Source organism: Pelodiscus sinensis, chromosome 21, assembly GCF_049634645.1.
Source record: "Pelodiscus sinensis isolate JC-2024 chromosome 21, ASM4963464v1, whole genome shotgun sequence".
In the NCBI taxonomy this organism is placed as follows: domain Eukaryota; kingdom Metazoa; phylum Chordata; order Testudines; family Trionychidae; genus Pelodiscus; species Pelodiscus sinensis.
Window position 1 is genome coordinate 756,986 of NC_134731.1, and position 19,984 is coordinate 776,969.

The 19,984-nt window shown below is 59.9% G+C and overlaps 1 protein-coding gene across 1 annotated transcript in view; it reads left to right on the plus strand.

Annotated features, from left to right (window-relative positions):
* The first annotated feature begins 344 nt into the window (after positions 1-344).
* RTN4RL1 (reticulon 4 receptor like 1) overlaps positions 345-19,984 on the plus strand; it is a 62,609-nt gene continuing 42,969 nt past the window's right edge. Inside the window, exon 1 of the mRNA XM_075904469.1 lies at positions 345-1,015. Coding sequence (XP_075760584.1) covers positions 1,003-1,015 — 13 coding nt within the window. The 5' untranslated portion in view covers positions 345-1,002. The remainder of the gene's footprint in view (positions 1,016-19,984) is intronic.

The window sequence follows — 19,984 nt, forward strand, 5'->3', positions numbered from 1 at the left end:
CGGGCAGGGTCCGGGTCCGAGCCCGCCGGGCAGGCCCCCACGGGCAGGGGCGAGGCGGGTCCGGGTCTGAGCCCCCCCCGGCAGGGTCCGGGTCTGAGCCCCCCCCCGGGCAGGGTCCAGGTCTGAGCCCCCCACGGGCAGGGGCGAGGCGGGTCCGGGTCTGAGCCCCCCCCGGCAGGGTCCGGGTCTGAGCCTCCCCCCCGGGCAGGGTCCAGGTCTGAGCCCCCCACGGGCAGGGGCGAGGCGGGTCCGGGTCTGAGCCCCCCCCGGGCAGGGTCCGGGTCTGAGCCTCCCCCGGGCAGGGTCCGGATCTGAGCCCCCCACGGGCAGGGGCGAGGCGGGTCCGGGTCTGAGCCCCCCCCCGGGCAGGGTCCGGGTCTGAGCCCCCCACGGGCAGGGGCGAGGCGGGTCCGGGTCCGAGCCCCCCCGGGCAGGGTCCGGGTCTGAGCCCCCCACGGGCAGGGGCGAGGCGGGTCCGGGTCCGAGCCCCCCGGGCAGGGGCGGGGCGGAGTCGAGGAGGGGCCGGGGCGGCGGGCGCGGAGCTCGGCACTTTCCCAGCCGCTGGCCGGGAGGCGGGAGCGCGGGGAGCGGGGCGGGGAGCGCGGGAGAGGCCGGGCTAGCCCAGCCCAGCCCTGCCCAGCCCTGCCCAGGCGCCGCGGCTGCAGCGCGGGGAAAGACACCGCCGCGCCGAGCCGCCCTTTATAGGCGCAGCGCGAAGGGTGGGGGCGGCCGCGGCTCCCAGCCCAAAGGGGGGCGGCTCCCCCTAAAAGCCGCCGAGGGCAGCGGCGCCTGGCACAGGGTGGGACCGAGCGAGGCAGTCGATGCGCTGCGCGGCCCGGACTCCGGCTCCGCTGCCGCCCGCGATGCCCCTGCCCGGGCAGCTGCCCCGCGATCCAGCCCCGAGCTCTCGGATTAGCCGCCGCCCGCAGACCCGCCCGGGACTCTGAGCGCGCCGCGCCGCCGGGAGTTTTCGCCGCGTCCTTCCCGGGCACCGGCCCCAAGATGCTCCGCAAAGGTGAGTCCCGCCGGGGCTGGGCAGGGGCTGCGCGGAGCCGGGCAGCGCGCTCCGGAGGGGCCGGACCCTGCGCCTGGCGCCCGCCCGCGGCGCCGCAACATGGGCACTTGGTTCGGCGTCGCCAAACTTGGAGCAGCTGCAGGAGCGGGCGGGACGCGCCGGGCTCCGCTGTCCAGGGTGCTGCGCGCGGGTCCCGCGGCGCCCGGCCGGTGCAGGCGCCCCAACCCCAAACTTTAACGCCAGGAAGAGTTGGGGGGACGGGGGCTCACGGGACCGAGCTGGGACCTGGGACTCGCCGGCTCGGCTCGTGCCCTGCGGGCCCCGCTGTGGGGGATCCCCGCCGCCCCCAGCTCCGCCCCGCCCGGCCCGGCCCGGCCCCGCGCTCAGTGCTCGGAGCCGAGCCCCCTGGGAGGCCGGCGCAGAATCAATCTCTCCCGCCCCAGAGCGGGATTACAGGGCTTGCCAAGGTAGCTCATTAATTTTCCAAAGGCTGGAGAGCCGGGGCTCGGCTCGTTAACCCCCGCGGCGCCGGGAGCCGGGCGGCTCCGCACCTGCCGGGCACGCCCCGGAGATGCGCCTTCCCCCGGGAGCCGCGGTGATGTCATTCCCCGGGCGCTGGGCGAGGCCCGCCGGAGCTCGGGCTGTCCCAGAGGGGAAGGGGAGCTGGGTCCCTGCGGTGGCCCAGGAGCAGGCAAGAGAAGCTCGTGCAGCGGGCTTCTGGGGCCGGCAGGGAGCTGGGGCCCCTCCGCTGAAGTTGGGCGGTTTTCAAGGGGAAAGCTCCAGTCCCCTTGTCCCGAGAGAGCCCCGGGCCCGAGCGCCCCGTTGCGCCGCTGAGACCTGCGGTTATCGGGGCAGCGAACTTCCCGACGTCCCTGCCCCTAGGGAGGAAGGCAAAGCCCACTCCGCTCACACCCGCAGGGCCGCCGAGTCCTGGGGCAGGCCGGGAGCTGGCCCGTGTCTGCGCCGAGCCCGGAGGCGCAGAACCCGGCCACGGGGCGTTTCCAGTGGCTGCGGCTCTGCGCCCCCCCCCCCCCCCGGAAGGTCCGAGCTGCAGCTGGCCCCGGCACAGCAGCCCGCGCTGGGGGCCCGAGCCCTTCCCCGCTCGCCGGGCCTGCGGGGCTCAGATCAGGCGGGGTTCGGCCTGCCCCTCGAGGCGCTGTATCCGCTGGGGGGGCGAGGGGCGAGCCGGAGTAAAGGGCTCAGGGCCCGCCCGGGGGCCCGCGGGGAGGGCTCCTGGCTGGGCACTAAGGTCACCTTGCAGCGGGGCCCTTGGGGCGCGCTGCCTGCCACGTGCGCCGGGGCCGCCTGTTAGTCCGAAGCAGCGTGTTGATGCCCCGGGCCAGGCGCTCCGTGCGCTGCGCTCCCTGGCGGGCAGCCTCCCTGCCAACACAGCCCGGCAGGAAACACAACTTGTCGCGAATCCCGAGCGTGCCGGGGCTGCGGACGCTGCTCGGAGCTGAGAAGCAGCAGCCGGCCTGGTTTCCAGCCCCTCCACGCCCAGGCGGTGCTGGGGACGAGGAAGCGCTGGGCTGGCCTGACAAGGGGCGGGGACATGGGAGCGGGCTGGGTGGAGCTGGAAGGAAGCGCTGGTCCCATTTCACCGGGCCTGGCCTGTTAAGGTCAAGATCTATCGCTCTCATTTTCAGAGCTAGGAAAACAAAATGCAAATCAACGGCCTCGGGGCTAACGCAGAACCTATTCTGAAAGTTTGTGTCTTGTTAAGCAAGGAAATAGAGTGCCAAGCAGGCTTTGTTAAGTGGCAGTCTAATTAATAATTGAAAATCTTGTAGCTGTCTTTCATTAGAATTTATCTGTACATCAACCACAAAATCAGTCAAACACACTCATTTATAAGTTAATGCCGTCTCTGAATAATTCAACAAGCAGCTAGATTAAGGCCTGCATTCCTGCAAGCTGCACTCCTCTCTGAAGCCAGATGGTCTCTGCTCGGCAGCTTGGAGAAGCCCAGGTCCTTGGCAAGTCTGCAGGGCCGGGGCACCGCCAGGCTGGTACATGGGCACCATCCCACAGGCCTCGCTGGTGAGGCCGAGCAGTTCCGCGGGGAGGGAACGGAAACAAATGGGAACCGCGAGCCAGGCGGGAGCGAGTGGGCCGTGCGGGCCGGCCTGCCCTTCCCCACAGCAGGCGGGAGGGAGGAGCAGACTCCACAGCGCGCCCTGCCTGTGGGCGATGGCTGAGAAAGCAGGGACTTGCTAGAGCCACAAGCTTCATGTGGCCTGGAACTGGTGGTGGAGCTTAGAGCAATGCCTCCTGGATGGGCTGCAACCTCCTCTGGGCTCCCCACAGCCCCTCCCGGGGACGGCTCCGCAGGCCATGGGGGGCTTCCCTTGTGAGTGGCGTTGGGTTTGCCACCCACACGAGGGAGCCGGCGTGTCGCTGCCTGGGTCTCAAGCTGAGCTCCCAGAGTGACGGCCCTGGGAGGGATTTTATTCCTGCCCCGGTCTAGCACCGCTGTGCAGTGCTGTGTTACAAAGGACACCTCCCGGTGCAGCCTGGGCAGACGGTGGGGCGCAGGGTTCGGGAGGAGAAGCAGCAGAAGGGTCACAGGGCCAGGGAGCGGGCGCTGCTGAGGGAAGGCTGCTCCCTGATGAGCCAGGCTGTGGGAGAGGTAGATAAGGGCACAGACCTATGAGGGGAGCTTTCTGCTGGGCTCCCACAGTGAGGAAGGGATGCAGTGGCATGTGACTGCAGTGAGGGACCAGGGAGCGTGATGGGACCACTTCATGCCCGGGGATGCTGCCTCACCCCCGGCCCCTTGTCCCAGCCCCCTGGGGGTGGCGCATCCTGCACAGACCAGCACCGAGAGCGGCCAGGGGAGTTACACTTGTCACGACAAGAGAGCGACGCTGCCCTGCGGTACTCTGGGCCCAGGGCTGGCGTAGGGACAGCGAGAGCTGGACCAGTCTGCAAGGGGCAAGGCATGCCACAACCTCACCCTGGTAGCCTGCTACTGGCGGCTGGGCAGCACATGTGGAGCCAAAGCCCAGCGGTGCCCAGACCTTCTCCCAGAGGTGGCACTAGTCAGGCGTCCTGAGCGGGAGACTTGGGTGCACAAGGTGAGTTCAAGGTCAAAGACGATGCCAAGCTCACGGCCAGCAGAGCCCAGGGGTTGAAGCTGTCCATGGGGCTCGTTTCAAGCCGCTGACATGTCTTTTTAGCTCCTCTCCTGCTTCACTGAAAGCTTCACGCGCCAGATGAGCAGCAAAATGACATTAAGTTAATTTCATGTTGTTGCTCAGCTAGTGCATGGAAGGCAGCCAGGAGGACAAGCAGGCGGAAGATGCTGGGGCAGGGAGGGAGCTAAGGAGGCCCCGACAGCCCATTTCTGCCCATTTCCCTTTGCAGAGAGAAACCGCCTAGGATCAATCCTTGTTCATTCTGCATCAGAGGGCCTGGCTGCAGAGGGGAGGGGATCAGAGGCTCTTTACAGCCAGCCTCACCAGAAAAGAGAAGGATGCTGAAGGAAAAGGGATAATCTTGGGCAGTTTTCCTCCAGGAGGCAGGAGAGATGGAGCTGAGCTCAGGGGCTGTTTTCTTGCCTAGGCCTTGTTTCCATCAGAGTACAACACAGGCCTGGTTTGGGATGGGGGACTCATGGAGGCAGGAATTGGTCCAACAGCGGTTTGGTTCCTGATCAGTGAGAAAGCGTCCTGCTTAGGAGAGGTTGGGACCATGGGGGAGCTAGGTGCTGCGTGTTCACTGCCAGGCAAAGGGCGAAGGTGGGAGCCCGTAGAGAAGTTGGAATGTGTGGAGTGGAGGATCAGCCCAGGGAAGTGCTCTGAAGTTTAATCAGAGAGTGAGGGAGCAGAGAGCCGACCCACAGCTCGTTCACAGCCCAGTGTTCACAGGAGCAGCGCAGCTTCTACGAATAGCCCCTCAGCTGCATTGGAAGTCGCCTCCCTAGACGTGGCAAGTGACACCCGCTGGTCCCGCGTGCCCCTTGCGCCAAGAAGCCCCTAAGACATGAGCCCTGCAGAGCGCTGGCGGCTGGAAGAGGCACAGCCCTGCAGATCGAAAGTGGCAGCTTCTCGGTAGCCAGATCCATTTGCTACATTACGCAGCGTGTGCACCACGGCCACCTCACCTGCACTCAGCCCACAAAGCCATTACTGCCCAGCCATTTCAAACAGGCCAAATGTCTGAGAGGGATCAAAGAGCTGCATTAACAAAGACATCAGAATAAACCCTGCCTCCTGCCAGAGACATGAGCCATTGTAGATTACACTCGCCCCTGGCTTCCAATGGAGTGTCAGTATGTGTTCCCTAGAATGCTCGTGCGTGTCCTGTCCCCTGGGAGCATGGACTGTTTCAATCAGTTTTGACCATGGGCGTTTGAGGAACAAACCTCCCTCATGGCCCTAGCAGGTGTACAAGGGTGTACAAGGTCCTGTTGGAGGTGCAAGGGTGTACATGGCTCTGGAATGTGTACAAGGGTATACATAGCCTTGTCAGATGTACAAGGTTGTAAATGGCCCTGTGGGGTGTAAAAAGCTCTGGTGGGGGTAGATGGCCCTGGCAAATGTACAAGGGTGTACATGGCCTTGTCAGGTGTACAAGGGTGTACATGGCCCTGTTGGGTGCACAAGGGTGTACCTAGCTCTGGCAGGTGTACAAGGTTGTACATGGCCCTGGGGTGTATACAAGGAAGTACATAGCTCTGCCAGGTGTACAAGGGTGTACCAAGCTCTGGCAGGTGTACAAGGTAGTACATGGACCTGTGGGGTGTACAGGGGTGTGCAAGGCCCTGTTGGGTGTACATGGCCTTGTCAGGTGTACAAGGGTGTACATGGTCCTGTTGGATATACAAGGGTGTAGCTAGCTCTGACTGGTGTACAAGGGTGTACAGGCCCTGTTAGGGGTACATGGTCCTGGCAGATGTACAAGGGTGTACATGGCCTTGTCAGGTGTACAGTCTCTATCTGATCTACTGAATAGCTAGCTTTTCTGCAGAGATCTCTGCAGGTAGGTTGAAAGCCCATCCTCAGAGTAGTGTCAATGGCTTGCAGTCAGATTGGGAGGATGTGTCTGGTAGGGTCCCACTGGGGTCAGTGCTAATGACTTGGATAATGGAGTGGCGAATGGTCTTATCGCATCTGAGGTGACACTAAGCTGGGCGAGGCTGGGAGCACTTTGGATGTCAGGAGTAGAATTCAAAAGACACTGACACATGAATCTGAAATCACCCAGATGGAATTCAACAGAGACCAGTGCGAAGCACTTCACCTCGGAAGGGAAAAGAAAATGCACAATTACAGCCCCTGGACCGCGCTAACTCGGGAATATGCTGGAAAGGATCAGGGGAAAGCGACTCCCAAATTGATCAGGAGCTAATACCACTTTCGGTGTGTTAACAGGCCCGTATGCAGGGAGGGGTTCGAAAGCCCCGCCCCCCAAGTAAGCATGCTTTGGCTGGCCAGGGGAAGGCAGGAGCGGAGCGCTTCCCGAGTCTCCCTCTCCCATGCTCTGGCCGGCTGGGAGAAGTCTGGGCTGATTTCCCCACTTACTTGGGAGACCATGGTGGGGAGTGTTCACACCCTTGCAGTCCACATTTACACCCCCCCCCATGGTGTAATGGGAGGTAATGGTTCTGCTCTGCTCGGCACTGGGGAGACTCCGTCCGAGCGCGCTGACCGGCGGCGGGGGCCCCCCTTGAGGACAGATGTGGCCAAACAGGAGAGTGTCCAGGGGAGAGCAGCGCAAACGGCCAAGGGTTACAGCACCCGATCTCTGTGAAAGGGTCACGCACAGGGCCTGCCTAGTCTGGAGCCAGAAGCTGGAGGGGAGACCATGCGGGAAGGGTTGTTATATGGAGGAGGAGGGGTTATTTTTCTCTGTGTCCACAATATGCAGCAAGGGAGCGTTGGGTGCAAGATTAGGGAAAACTTCCCACCTTGCAGTGAAATCCTGGAGCCGGTTAGCAAAGGAGTCATGGACTCCCCGTCCCTGGAGGGTTTTGAGACTAAGGCTCCGTCTAGCCAGTGGGGCTATTTCGGGACACCGGGCGTATCCCAAAATAGCAATTCTGCCTTTTCAAATGCACCCGCTATTTCAGAAGAGATGGTGAAAGAACGGGCGCTATTCCCACGCCCCGTGCCCTCGTTCACAAGGGGCAAGGGACTGGCCAGAGCAGCGCTTTACTCCAAACTCCGGCGCGGTGTAGAAGGAAGCTATGCCGGCTGCGCAGTGCAAACCGCTGCTTATCTCCAGGCCAGGGAGCAGTGTGGCCGCGCCCTAAGACTGGGCAGGCTCTGACCCCGCCTCAGCAGGGTGCTGGGCCTTATGACCTTTGAGGTCTCTTGCGACAGGGCGTGGTTCTGGGAAGCACGCCAGGCTGGAGGCGGCCATTTGGCACGCGTCTTCCACAGGCCACTGAGCAGCCTGAGTGCTAACAGCTCCTGGCAGCTAAGAGCCTCAGCCCCATTTGAAGCCGGAGCCCATTATCAGTCCCCTGAGCCCGTGTACACACTTGACTGTGCCCACCCAAGCCACTCAGCCAAAGCGTGGGAAGGAGCCACCGGTCCCAGGGCTCCTAGCCTCATCCCTGTGTGAACAGCCTGCTCCTGACGAGCACAATGAAACCTCTCTGGACGAGGGGAATGAACTGAAAGGGAGCAGAGGAACAAGCGGCGCGGCGGGATAGTGTAGGAGCATGTGCTTTGCTGGCCGCGCTCTCCAGCCTCTGCCAGCCCTTGCTCTGTGACCTTGGCCAACTCACTTACGTGGCGGCGCGTCGTGGTCTCCCGCCTCCTGCACCCCCGTAGTGGCACGAACAGACTCCACCAGCCAGTAGAACAGAGGGAGTTTATTGCTTCTCCAGGATACAGCACAGCACAGATGGAATCTGGTTCCAGGAACTGGGGCTAGGAGGCCTCAGTGCCCCCCCTTGAGATGGGGGTGGCTGGGCCCTATAATCCCCGCCCCCTCCCTAGCGCCTTCTCCCCTGCTTCCCAGACAGACACAAAAGACCCGTCCCTTCCAGCCCTGCCCCCAGCCAGGGGCAGCATTCCACCTTCCTTTGTTCCTCTCCCTGGGGGGTAACTGGTCGAACAGGTTACCTTCCTGTCCCATCAGCTACTCGGCTGGGCCGTGGTACAGACAGCAGCCAGTGGGGGTCACCTACAGCCAAGCCTAGCAACCAGCAAGGTACCCCCACTAGGTCACAACTTACTGCCCGTCCGTCTGCATGCTGGGCATAACCATTCCGGCCGACCAGCCCAGGACCTGGCGTCAGTTTCTGCAGCCATTGCGACACGCAACCGCATGGGCCCTGAACCCCACACGGACTGATTTGAAGCAGCATGTAGAGGCACCATGGCTGGAGCACATTGTCTGAGGCGCATGCGCTGAACCCCAAAGTGTGAGCACAGCACTGCGCCAGCAGCTCCTAAAGCCAAGCGCCAGCTCTGACACTGATTGAACGGGGGCCCTGGGTGAGTCACTGAACCTTGCTGTGAAAATGGGATAGTAACGGTTGCTCTCCCTGTCCCATAAAGCTCCCAAGACGGGGGCTCTGTCTACACTGCAGGCTTCTTGCGCAGGAAGGCTTCTTCCTCATACGACGCGTCAGAGGCCTTCCGCAAGAAGCCCTCTCTTACGATGCTTTACTGTAAATGTTCTTGCGCAAGAACGCGCGTGCTCCACAAGTGTAGACATAGCCTTAGGCTGTGTCTACACTGGCCACATAACCCGTAATAGCTATGGAAATGAGAGAAGTCAGAATAGGGAAATGCGCGGGGGATTTAAATATCCCCCGCGGGATTTAAATAAACATGGCCGCCGCTTTTTTCCGGCTTGGGGAAAAGCCGGAAAAGAGCGTCCAGACTGGCGCGATCCTCCGGAATAAAGCCCTATTCCGGAGGATCTCTTATTCCTACTTGCAAGGGCGCATTTCCCTATTCTGACTTCTCTCATTTCCATAGCTATTACGGGTTATGTGGCCAGTGTAGACACAGCCTTAGTGTTTGCAAAGAGCTGTACAAGAGCTTAAGCATAAAACCAAACGAGGGGTCACCTGGAGATCTAGAAACCGTCCCCACTGCTCAAGCAGCGATGGCTTCGTTCTGGCTGCCTGGCAGGTCACTCAGTGCGTGCTGCCCGTGCTGCGGTGCCGCTATGATAGTGCCCAGCTCCTTATCACGCTTGTCGTTGTGTGGATGAAGGGTGGGGCCCTGGTGCACAGGTGCGTTACAAAGCAGGCCCTGCCCTAAGGAGGGTAATAAGTGGGTGTAACAGGTGGGCAGGAGGCAGAGGGTCCCAGCTATAAGAACACTGCACAGGCAAACCGTGACCAGCCCAGTGATTTCCTTGTCTGAGCATGCTGAGTTCACTGAAAAGCAGAGCTGCCACCACCCAGAGAGCTGGTGCAGAGACCCAGCAAGGCGAGAGGGTTTTGGCTGCGTGTGGGCGCAGCAATGCGCTGCTGCACCCGGGAAAGGTCTGCGGCGGAGAGCGGAGTATTCTGCTGCCAGAGCACGGGCAGAAGGGCATGCGCTGGCCCAGGGCTTTCAGAGGTGCGGCCAATTGCAGATGGCAGGTCACAGCAAGTTTAGAAAGGCAAAGGCACAAAATGAGCTCAAACTAGCTACAGGCATAAAGGGAAACAAGAAGACCTTTTATAAATACATTAGAAGCAAGAGGAAGACCAAGGACAGGGTAGGCCCACTGCTCAGCGAGAAGGGAGAAGCAGTAACAGGAAACTTGGAAATGGCGGAGATGCTCAATGACTTCTTTGTTTCGGTCTTCACGGAGAAGTCTGGAGGTGTGCCTAACGTAGTGAATACAAGCAGAGGGTAAGTTTAGAAGATAGGATACACAAAGAACAAGTTAAAAATCACTTAGGAAAGTTAGATGTCAGCAAGTCACCAGGTCCTGATGAAATGCATCCCAGGATACTCAAGGAGCTGATAGAGGAGGTATCTGAGCCTTTAGCTTTGATCTTTGAAAAATCATGGAAGACAGGGGAGATTCCAGAAGACTGGAAAAGGGCAAATATTGTGCCTATCTATAAAAAGGGGAATAAGAACAACCCAGGAAACTACAGACCGGTCAGTTTAACGTCTGTCCCAGGGAAGATAATGGAGCAGGTAATTAAGGAAATCATCTGCAAACACTTGGAAGGTAATAAAGTGATAGGGAATAGCCAGCATGGGTTTGTGAAGAACAAGTCATGCCAAACTAATCTGATAGCTTTCTTTGATAGGATAACGAGCCTTGTGGATAAGGGAGAAGCGGTGGATGTCATATACCTAGACTTTAGTAAGGCATTTGATACGGTCTCGCATGATATTCTTATTGATAAACTAGGCAAATATAACTTAGATAGGGCCACGATAAGGTGGGTGCATAATTGGCTGGATAACCGTAGTCAGAGAGTTGTTGTTAACAGTGCTAAATCCTGCTGGAAAGGGATAACAAGTGGAGTTCCTCAAGGGTCTGTTTCGGGACCCGTACTATTCAATATCTTCATCAATGATGTAGATATTGGGATAGAGAGTACGCTTATTAAGTTTGCAGATGATACCAAACTGGGTGGGGTTGCAACTTCTTTGGAGGATAGGGACATAATTCAAAATGACCTTAGCAAGTTAGAGAAATGGTCAGAGGTAAACAGGATGAGGTTTAATAAAGAGAAATGCAAAGTGCTCCACTTAGGAAGGAACAATCCGTTCCATACATACAAGATGGGAAGCGACTGTCTAGGAAGGAGCATGGCGGAAAGGGATCTAGGGGTCATAGTGGACCACAAGTTGAATATGAGTCAACAGTGTGATGCTGTTGCAAAAAAAGCAAATATGATTCTAGGTTGTATCAACAGGTGTGTTGTTAGCAAAACTCGTGAAGTCATTCTGCCGCTCTACTCTGCACTAGTTAGGCCTCAGCTGGAGTACTGTGTCCAGTTCTGGGCGCCACATTTCAAGAAAGATGTGGAGAAATTGGAAAGGGTACAGAGAAGAGCGACAAGAATGATTAAAGGTTTAGAGAACATGACCTATGAAGCCAGGCTTCATGAACTGGGCTTGTTTAGTTTGGAAAAAAGAAGATTTAAGGGGGGACATGATAGAGGTTTTCAAATATCTAAAAGGGTGTCACAAAGAGGAAGGAGAAAATTCGTTCCTCTTGGTTACTGAGGACAGGACAAGGAGTAATGGGCTTAAAGTGCAGCAGGGGAGGTTTAGATTGGACATTAGGAAAAAATTCCTAACTGTCAGGGTGGTCAAATATTGGAATAAATTGCCAAGGGAGGTGGTGGAATCTCCCTCTCTGGAGATATTTAAGAACAGGTTAGATAGACATCTGTCAGGGATGGTGTAGACGGAGCTTGGTCCTGCCTTGAGGGCGGGGGGCTGGACTCGATGACCTCTCGAGGTCCCTTCCAGTCCTATGATTCTAAGTGCAGCCTAGTGGTATGGTGAACCCACAACACCAGGCTAGCCCCAGGCTGTGTAACAGCCCTGCTTGTCCTGTGGGGTAGCCAGGCCCCCCAGTGCCTGCTGGAGCGGTGCCTTGAGGCTGGGCTGCACCTCCCCAGAACCCCCCGGCAACATTCCCAGGTAGGGACGTCTCATTGGTCCTGTGCATGGTAGCCCTGGGGCCAGCGGGACACTCGCAGGCCTATTCAGTTAGCTCAGCACAGGGGGCTGGAAGCTGAGGCTCCAGGGGAGCCTGGTTCTGGCATCCCGAGCTGGGCCAAGCAGCTGAGATGGGCCCGGCCTGCAGCAGAGGCGGGGCAGCCGAGCAGCGGCCAGTCAAAGAGAATCTTCTTTGTTCAGAGTAGGATTGAAAGTCCCTCCACAGAAATGCTCCACTGGATGCAGAAAAGCCTCTTTCTTGCTCCCTGCAGCTTTAAGCACCTCCAGCTGTTTTCCGTTTGCTTCCCTGTGCGTGTGCCTGCATCACGGACTCTGGAAACAGTCTGCGCGGCCTGGCCGCTGTGTCTGACCTGGCCTTGGCTTCACAAGCAGCTTCTTATGGCTCCTGCAGAGGCAGCCACGAGGGATACATGGACTAGAAGGGGGATAGAAGCCTGGCTAGATTGTCGGGCCCAACGGGGAGTGATCAACGGCTCCATGTCTGGCTGGCGGGACGGTCGGTAGCAAGCGGAGTGCCCCAAGGGCCAGCTCTGGGGCCAGTTTGGTTCAACATCTTTATTAATGACCTGGCTGAAGGGATGGATTGCACCCTCAGCAAGTCTGCAGATGACACTAAGCTAGGGGGAGAGGTAGATACACTGGAAGGCAGGGACAGGGTCCAGAGTGACCTGGACAGATTAGAGGATTGGGCCACAAGAAATCTGATGAGGTTCAACAAGGACAAATGTAGAGTCCTGCACCTGGGACGGAAGAATCCCAAGCATTGTTACAGGCTGGGGACCAACCAGCTAAGTAGCAGTTCTGCAGAAAAGGACCTGGGGGTTACTGTGGATGAGAAGCTGGATATGAGTCAACAGTGTGCCCTTGTAGTCAAGAAGGCTAATGGCATATTAGGTTGCATTAAGAGGAGCATTGCCAGCAGATCCAGAGATGTCATTATTCCCCTTTATCTGGCTCTGGCAAGGCCACATCTGGAGTATTGTGTCCAGTCCTGGCCACCATTACAGAAAGGATGTGGACGCATTGGAGAGGGTCCAGCGGAGGGTGACCACAATGCTGAGGGGGCTGGAGCACATGACGTACGGGAAGAGGCTGAGGGATTTGGGTTTGTTTAGTCTGCAGAAGCGAAGAGCGAGCAAGTAAATAACTTTTCCTTATTCACTTTTTCCACACCTGTCATGATTTTTTTAAACTTCTAGCATATCCCTCTTGACTCTCCTCTTTTCCAAGCTGAAATGTCCCAGTCTTTTCAATCTCTCTTCATCTAGGACCCGTTCCAAGCCCCTCATCATCTTTGTGGCCCTTTTCTGAACTTTTCCCAATGCCAAGATCTCTCTTCTGAGACAAGGCGACACCTTGGCAGCAGCTTTCGGGCCGTGGGTACCGTGGATATTCTCTGGCTGAGTCTCTAGCCCTGGGCCAGTGGCTTTGAGAGCTGCCGCTGTGCACTGGCGCTGTGCGTGGAAGCGCGTGGGGCAGGAAGGACACTCGGAGGAACGCCCCGTCCAGCACTTAGTGCACGGTGATGCCTCAGCGGCCTGCGTGCTCGCCCGGTGCCGTGCCGGCAGCTGCCGGGCAGCCCCCCAACGCCAGGCCCTGTGTTAAGCCTCCAGGGAGGGGTTCTCAAAGTTAGCAGCATGGCCCTGCCTCCTCTCATCACCGTGGCAACGGCAGCGTCTTTTGGGGAGAGTTAAGGGAAGGGCGTTTCCAAGGGTTTTGGAAACGAGGAGGAGGAGCCAGAGCCACGTGATCGGTTGTCTGGAGGGTGGGGGCAAGGCCGTGGCACTACCAGGCACCCGCAGGCCAGCCCTGCAGTGGGGAGCCAAGGAGCCAGGCGGCTGGAGTTTGCTGGTCATGTCAGTAGCGAATCCAGTTCACGTCGTCGGCCCCGTGGTCAGGCCCTGTGGCCCTGGCAGTAATGGCTCCCTTCCTGAGGAGTGAGCGCTGGGCTCCCCGGACCCCGCTGACTCACCCTGGAGCTCCCGGGCCCAGCGGGGCTCTCACCCCGAGGGAGAAGCACCCCAGGGTGCAGCAGGCCTGGCCTCCCCTTCGCTGCAGGGCTGGGCCCAGGGGAGCCACGTGACGCCGCAGCCAGACGGTTCTATGGCTGCTTTAACAGCGAGTTGGGACCCTGAGGGCAGTTGCCGAGCACCCGACAAATCCCTGTGCACTGGCTCCGGGCTGCTGAGCCCTGGCTGAGCTGGGCAGTCAAGCCGGGACGAGTGGCTCCGTGTGGGCCTGCGGAGGAGCACCCGGCGGGGGGGCTCTAGCTGGGGAAGCGAGTGCGATGGAAACAAGCCACGGCCCTGCCTGGCCACCTGCCTCTGGGGGGGGCAGGCACTCAAGCCCTTGGGCATCTCTGGGGGCTCAACAGAACTGACCGGATTTGCTGAGCACACACAAGCGGCACAACCCGCTGCCCAAGGGCCCGGAGAGAGGGGCGTGGAACTACCCGCCCAGGCCAGCGCGGGGCACGGCGCCAAGCAGCTGCCCCCAGCCCAGTCTGGCTGTTGATTTCGCTGTCCTGACGTGCACTAGCTGTGCCGGGGGAAGGCTCTGCCCGGGGAGCTGGCCCGCAGCAGGCCGGAAACTCCCCCTCCAGGAGGCATTTACCTGGGGGCCCCTGGTCACACCCTCTCGCCGCTTGCACCAGACGGTCCTGCTGCCGGCCGGGCAGGCGCTCTCGGGGGCCACCGCTGAGCACGGAGCCTCTCGCCGCTCTGCACAGCCAAGCCGCCTGTGCCACGGGCACCCAGCTCCCTGGCACGTGAACCGTCGCTCCTGCAAAGAGCAGGGAGGGCGGGTGGAGCTCCGCACCGGGGGCTGGGGGTGCAACAGCCTGAGCTCAGCCTGGGCGCGGGAGGCCCAAATCAGCAGCAAGGGCTGCAGAGCTGGGTACTGGGGGCAGATCCTGCTCAGTGTCCCTGGGGCAAATCCAGAGTGACGCCAGGCACGGCCCTGTCGGTCCCGAGCAAGCAGCCTGGGTCCTGACCAGCCTTGTGGTCTGTGCCGTTGAGACTAAATCTTCCAGCCCAGCACGGGGCCTTCCCATCTGAGGTCACAGCCCCTGCTGGATTCGGGGGGAGCCCCCAGCTGCCGAAGGACGGGGCTGTAGATGTTCCTGGCCACTGTCTAGAGCAGGGATCTGGGGGTCAGTAATTCTCTGGGGGAGGGTTATTGCTTCTTCCATCAGGGACCCTCTTGCTGCAGGAATTTGCTGGGTGCGTCTGCTCCCAAGCCAGAATATTGGCATTTCAGTGGAATTTAAAAAACAAACCAGCCCTCACGCAAACGACTCTGCGGTGCCTCGGCCCGGGCCTAAGCTCTGCTGCTATCTGTGTTTTAATAATTGAGGGTAATAAATATGTATTTCTTCCTCCTTTCTTCCGCCTTCCGCAGCTTGTCAGCTCGCTGCGTCTCTCCTCTGATCAGGCCGCATCTTTGCTGAGCAAAAAAAAAAAATCTTTTAAGCAAAAAGGATTAAAGCCTTGAAAGTAGGTCTCCCCGTGCCTGTGCTCAGCCCCTCGCAGCCAGCGATCCTCTGCCAGGCCGCACAAAGTGTCAGAAGCCGGGGAGCCGCCAGGGAGCGAACGGGGCAGACTCAGAGGGGAGGGCCACGCCGGGGGCTGCCAGGCTGGCTTCCCTCCCGAGTCACACCTGGCCGAGAGGAGGGTCCGAAGCAGGGGAAAGCTGCGTCTCGCACTGGGCCGGGGGGCTCCTCCCGGCTTGTGGAGCACACGGGGGGGCTGGAGGGGCAGGGGCGGGTGCTGGGAGAAGCTGGCGGTGCCGGAGGCAGGAGAGCAGGGCGGCCCTGCGCTGGGAGTCTCGCCAGGCCAGGCCTGGGTGCTGTGCCCTGGGCGCGGCGGGCGCTGCCCAGGAGAGTGGCGCTTTCCTTGCACGTCAGCAGGATGATTCCAGTCCAGGGACCCAAGAGGCCTTGTGATCTGGCCATGCAGCCACGGGGGCACCCAGGTGTGATCCGACTGCTGCTGTGACCCGCTGGGCCAGGAGCCCCAGTGCGGGCTCGGGGAGGGGCCGGCTTGTTCTGCTCTCCGTGATGGGTCCTTTCCTGCCCGCGTCTCTCGCAGTAACGATTTCTGCCGGAACTGCCGCCTGGTAGCTAAGCAGCCTGGTGGTGGCGCCCCAAGGCCCAGCCCCATCTGGCCTCGCACCTCTGGCCGGGCTGGGAACTGCTGCGGGTTCCCCGGCCCTCCGTGCGCTGCAGGCCACGTGCCTCGGAGAACCATTCTGAGCTGCCCTTCTGCGGGCCGCGGGCTCCACCCATGGGAACAGGCTCGTCCGAGCGCCGCTGGCAGCTGGGTCCGGCCGGACAGCCCTCTGCTCTCAGGCACCAGCAGCTGTGGCTGCCCGGCGGAGCCCGGGCGCTGTCTGATCAGGAGGGGCTCATCTGGACGGAGCCTCTGCCTCTTCCGAGGGGCGCTGGTCAGGCTGCGGCAGCAGCGGCCGTGGAGCCGAGGGAGAGGAGCCAGAGCGAGGGAAGAGGCTATTTATAGCTCTTCTTCCTTTGCCAGCGGAGCTCTGTAAATAGCACGCAGCTGGCTGCCCCGTCTCCCCGGCCCAGCCTTGCCCCGGAGGGAGGCCGCTGCGAGCCCCCGAGGATGGGCTGTGAGTGAGCCTCTGCCTGCGGCCACTTCCTCCCTGTGTGCTGTGCACCAGGGCCCGAAGCCTGGCGTGGGGGGCCTGTCTCAGCCAAGCAGGGATGGATGGAAGTGCCTGCGGGCCCCATCCTGAGCCGCTCTAGGGAGGCTGGATCCAGCCCCACGCGGTCCCTGCTCCTCTGACACCCTCCCTGCGCTGGGGCTGGGGCTGAGAAGGGGCCAGGGAGCTGGCCGCCCTCCCCTAGGGCTGGAGTGGCAGGGGGGTGCAGACTGGAAGCTGCCGTGTCCCCGGCCCTGTGGGTTGCTGCTCACAGCCTCTTCCCTGCTGCTCCCCCCTCCAGCCGGCCCCGCGGAACAAACCAAACCAAGCCCAGTAAATATTTCAGGGCCCAGGGAGCCGGGTGCAGTAAGGCGGCTGAGTGCAGCAGGAATCAGCAGCAAAGCCAAGCTCAGGGAAGGGGGCAGCTCGTGCCCGGCTGATGGAGCCCAGACTCCCCCGGTCTGGAGCCGGCTCTCGTCCATCCCCGAGGCCGGCCTGCTCCGCCTCCCACCAGCGTGCCCAGGCGTCAGCGGAGCTAGTGATTCCAGCCTGGGCCAGGTGGGAACAAGGCCTGGGGGGTCTCCCCTTGGGGCTGGCTCTGCTCCCAGGCAGCGCTCCGAAAACACCCGCCTACAGGGCAGCGGTAGGAAGGGGCGCGGGAGCAGGACGGAGACTTATTACCACTGGATCCTCCCCGGTGCGCCTGCCTCTCGCGGCCCGCGTGCGGGGCGCCGCCTCGTCCCAAAGCGGCACCGCGGGATGACGCAGGGAAGGGCACCGAAGACGCCGCAGGGCCTGGACCCTGTGCGGAAAGACCAGAAGCCTGGCGTGCGTGGCTGGGAACAGAGCTGTCGGGGCTCTGCTGAGGCCCTGCACAGTCATGGCTGGCGTGAGGCAGGGGCTGGGGAGGGCTATTTACCCCTCCCATAATGCAGGGTAGGGGATGCCCAGTGAAAGTAGCAGGCAGCAGGTTTAAGCAAACAGGCAGCCACGCGCAGTCGGCCTGAGGAGCGGGTTGCTGGGGGGCGGCGAAGGTCAGATGTGCCAGTGAACGCCAAACAGGACGAGCTGCGTCCCTGGGGGTCAGGCCCTTCCATGTCAGGGATGCAGGCCCATGCCCTGGGGGTCCCTCATCTTCTGGCTACCGGGAAGGGGGTGCGATGACGAGGGGGCCACGCAATGGCTGCAGACACATCTGACATTGGCCAGACAGAAGACAGGGCTGGAGGGCCACTGGGCTGAGCCCGCATTGAACTGGAATGCAGGCCACTTGCACAAGCCTTGGAACGTAACGCCATGTCCAGCTGTGGGACCCATCCCAAAGGCAGGAATAGACAGTGCCTGGCTAGCACAGGGCCCTCCGCATCCCCGTGACTCAACCAGCCAACCGGGGGACTTACGACCCCTTTGCACCTTCGCTATCCGCTTCATGCAGCACGAACACGCGACTGACCGTCACTCCCCTTCCCCCCATCCCTTATTTAGTTCGAACTGGACCTTTAATAGCTCCGCTCATCTGAAGCAGAGGGCCATGCCCACGAAAGATCATGATACCGTCTACGTGTTTTGTTAGTCTCTAGGGGTATGTCTGGACTACAGGGGTTTTTCGAAAAAACTTCCCCTGCGTCTAGGCTGCTGCCGCATTCTTTCGAAAGTAAATCGAAAGAACGCGGCAGTTTTTTCAACCGTGGAAAACCTGGTTTTACGAGGAAGACGCCTTTTGTCCAACGTGCTCTTTCGAAACAAGGTGCTATGTGATGCAAACTGTGCTTGTTCGAAAGAGCGTCCAGACTGCCTGGGTGCTCTCTTTCGAAAGTACTGCTTGTCACTGTGGTGTGGGGGGGGCTGTCTGCTCTGTGAGCCGGGGTCCCCTGCGCTGGGACAGGAGAGTCTCACTGACTCCCACATGTGGATTAACCCAGACACCCAGGCTCAGCTTCCCAGGGAGAGACAAAGGGAGGGGGGCGGAGACCAGCAGGGGGGCAGGGCTGGAAGAGAGTTTGAGTTTCTGTCTGGAATCATGGAGGAAGCAGCCTAGGAAAGGGGCTGGGATTTAGGGGCCCAGGCTCCCCCATCTCAAGGGGGCTGAGGCATCCTAGGCCTACCCTGGAACCAGATTCCATCTGTGCTGTGCTGCATCCTGGAGAAGCAATAAACTCCCTCTGTTCGACTGGCTGGGGGAGTCTGTTCGTACCACTACGGGGTGCAGGAGGCAAGGGAACCCCCAACGCGATGTCACAGTCGTCTAGATGCTCTTTCGAAAGCGGCTTGCAGGCTGGATGCAGCCTCAGGTGCTGCTAGACTATCTGTTGTTTTTTAAGTTTTTCCAGGTACTAACCGGACTAACGTGGTTTCCCCTCTGACGCTTTTGAGCCAGTCTAGATATTCCTGTTTGCTTTTGTCTGGGTTGTTTCTCCGGTTCGCTCCCTCCTTACCGGGTGTCTTGCCCAAGAATTGGAGTGGAAACAGCCATTGGGTTAAGGGTCTGTTCCCTTTTGGCACCTGCCCTGAACCAGGCTGCAGGCCACAGAACCTCGCCCCCCTCTCCTGCAATCAACCTCCGGCTGCGTTCTCGACTTCGTGGAATCACAGAGCTGTAGGGACTTCGAGAGGTCATCTAGTCCAGACCATCTGTTATCTAGAGCAGCCCTGGCAGTGTCTGTCCAGCCTGCTCTTAAAAACCTCCAGGGATGGTGTGACGGCGCGTTGGGGGTCCCCCGTCTCCTGCACCCCGAAATGGCACAAACAGACTCCACCAGCCAGTGGAATTGAGGGTGGTTTATTGCTCCTCCAGGATACAGCATAGCACAGATGTAATCTGGTTACAGGAACTGGGGCTAAGAGCCCTCAGTGCTCCCCTTGAGATAGGGAAGTCCCAGCCCCCCTCCCCAGCTCCTTCTCCCCTGCTTTCCAGACCGGAACTAACTCTACCTCTCCCAGCCCTGCCCCCAGCCAGGGCAGCATCCACCTCCCTTTGTTTCTCCCCATGGGGGGTAGGCTGGTTCAACCGGTATGGTACCTTTGCATAATAAGGTTTTCCCTGATGGGTCTTGCTCCAGACAGCAGAGGTCACCACAGCCCAGCAAGTACCCCCACTACGTCACAGATGGAGATTCCACAACCCCTGGCAATTGATTCCAGTGTTTCACCACCCTGGCACCTAGGAGTTTTTCCTGATGTCCAGCCTGAACCTCCCTTGCCTGTTGCTTCTCGTTAACAAGAGCTATTTTCCTCCCTCCTTGTAACAACCTTTTAGGCATTTGAAAACTTATCGGCTGTGTCTACACTGCACCCCTTTTCTGGAAAAGGGATGCAGATGAGACAAGTTGGAATTGCAAATGAAGCAGGGATTTAAATATCCCCCGCTTTGTATAAACATGGCTGCCGCTTTTTTCCGGCTTGGGGCTTTGCCGGAGAAAAGCGCCAGTCTAGACGGGATCTTTCGGAAAATAAACCCTTTTCCGGAAGGTCCCTTATTCCTCTTAAAATCAGGAAGACACAGCCCTCATGTCTCTTCTCAGTCTTCCCTGCTCCCAGTTAGACGAGCCCCACTTCTTCAGCCTTCCCTCCCAGGTCACGTTTTCTAGACTTTTAATCATTTTTGTGGCTCTTCTCTGGACTTTTTCCAGTTTGTCCACATCTTACCTGAGCTGTGTCACCCAGAACTGGACACAGTACTCCACCTGAGGTCTAATGAAAG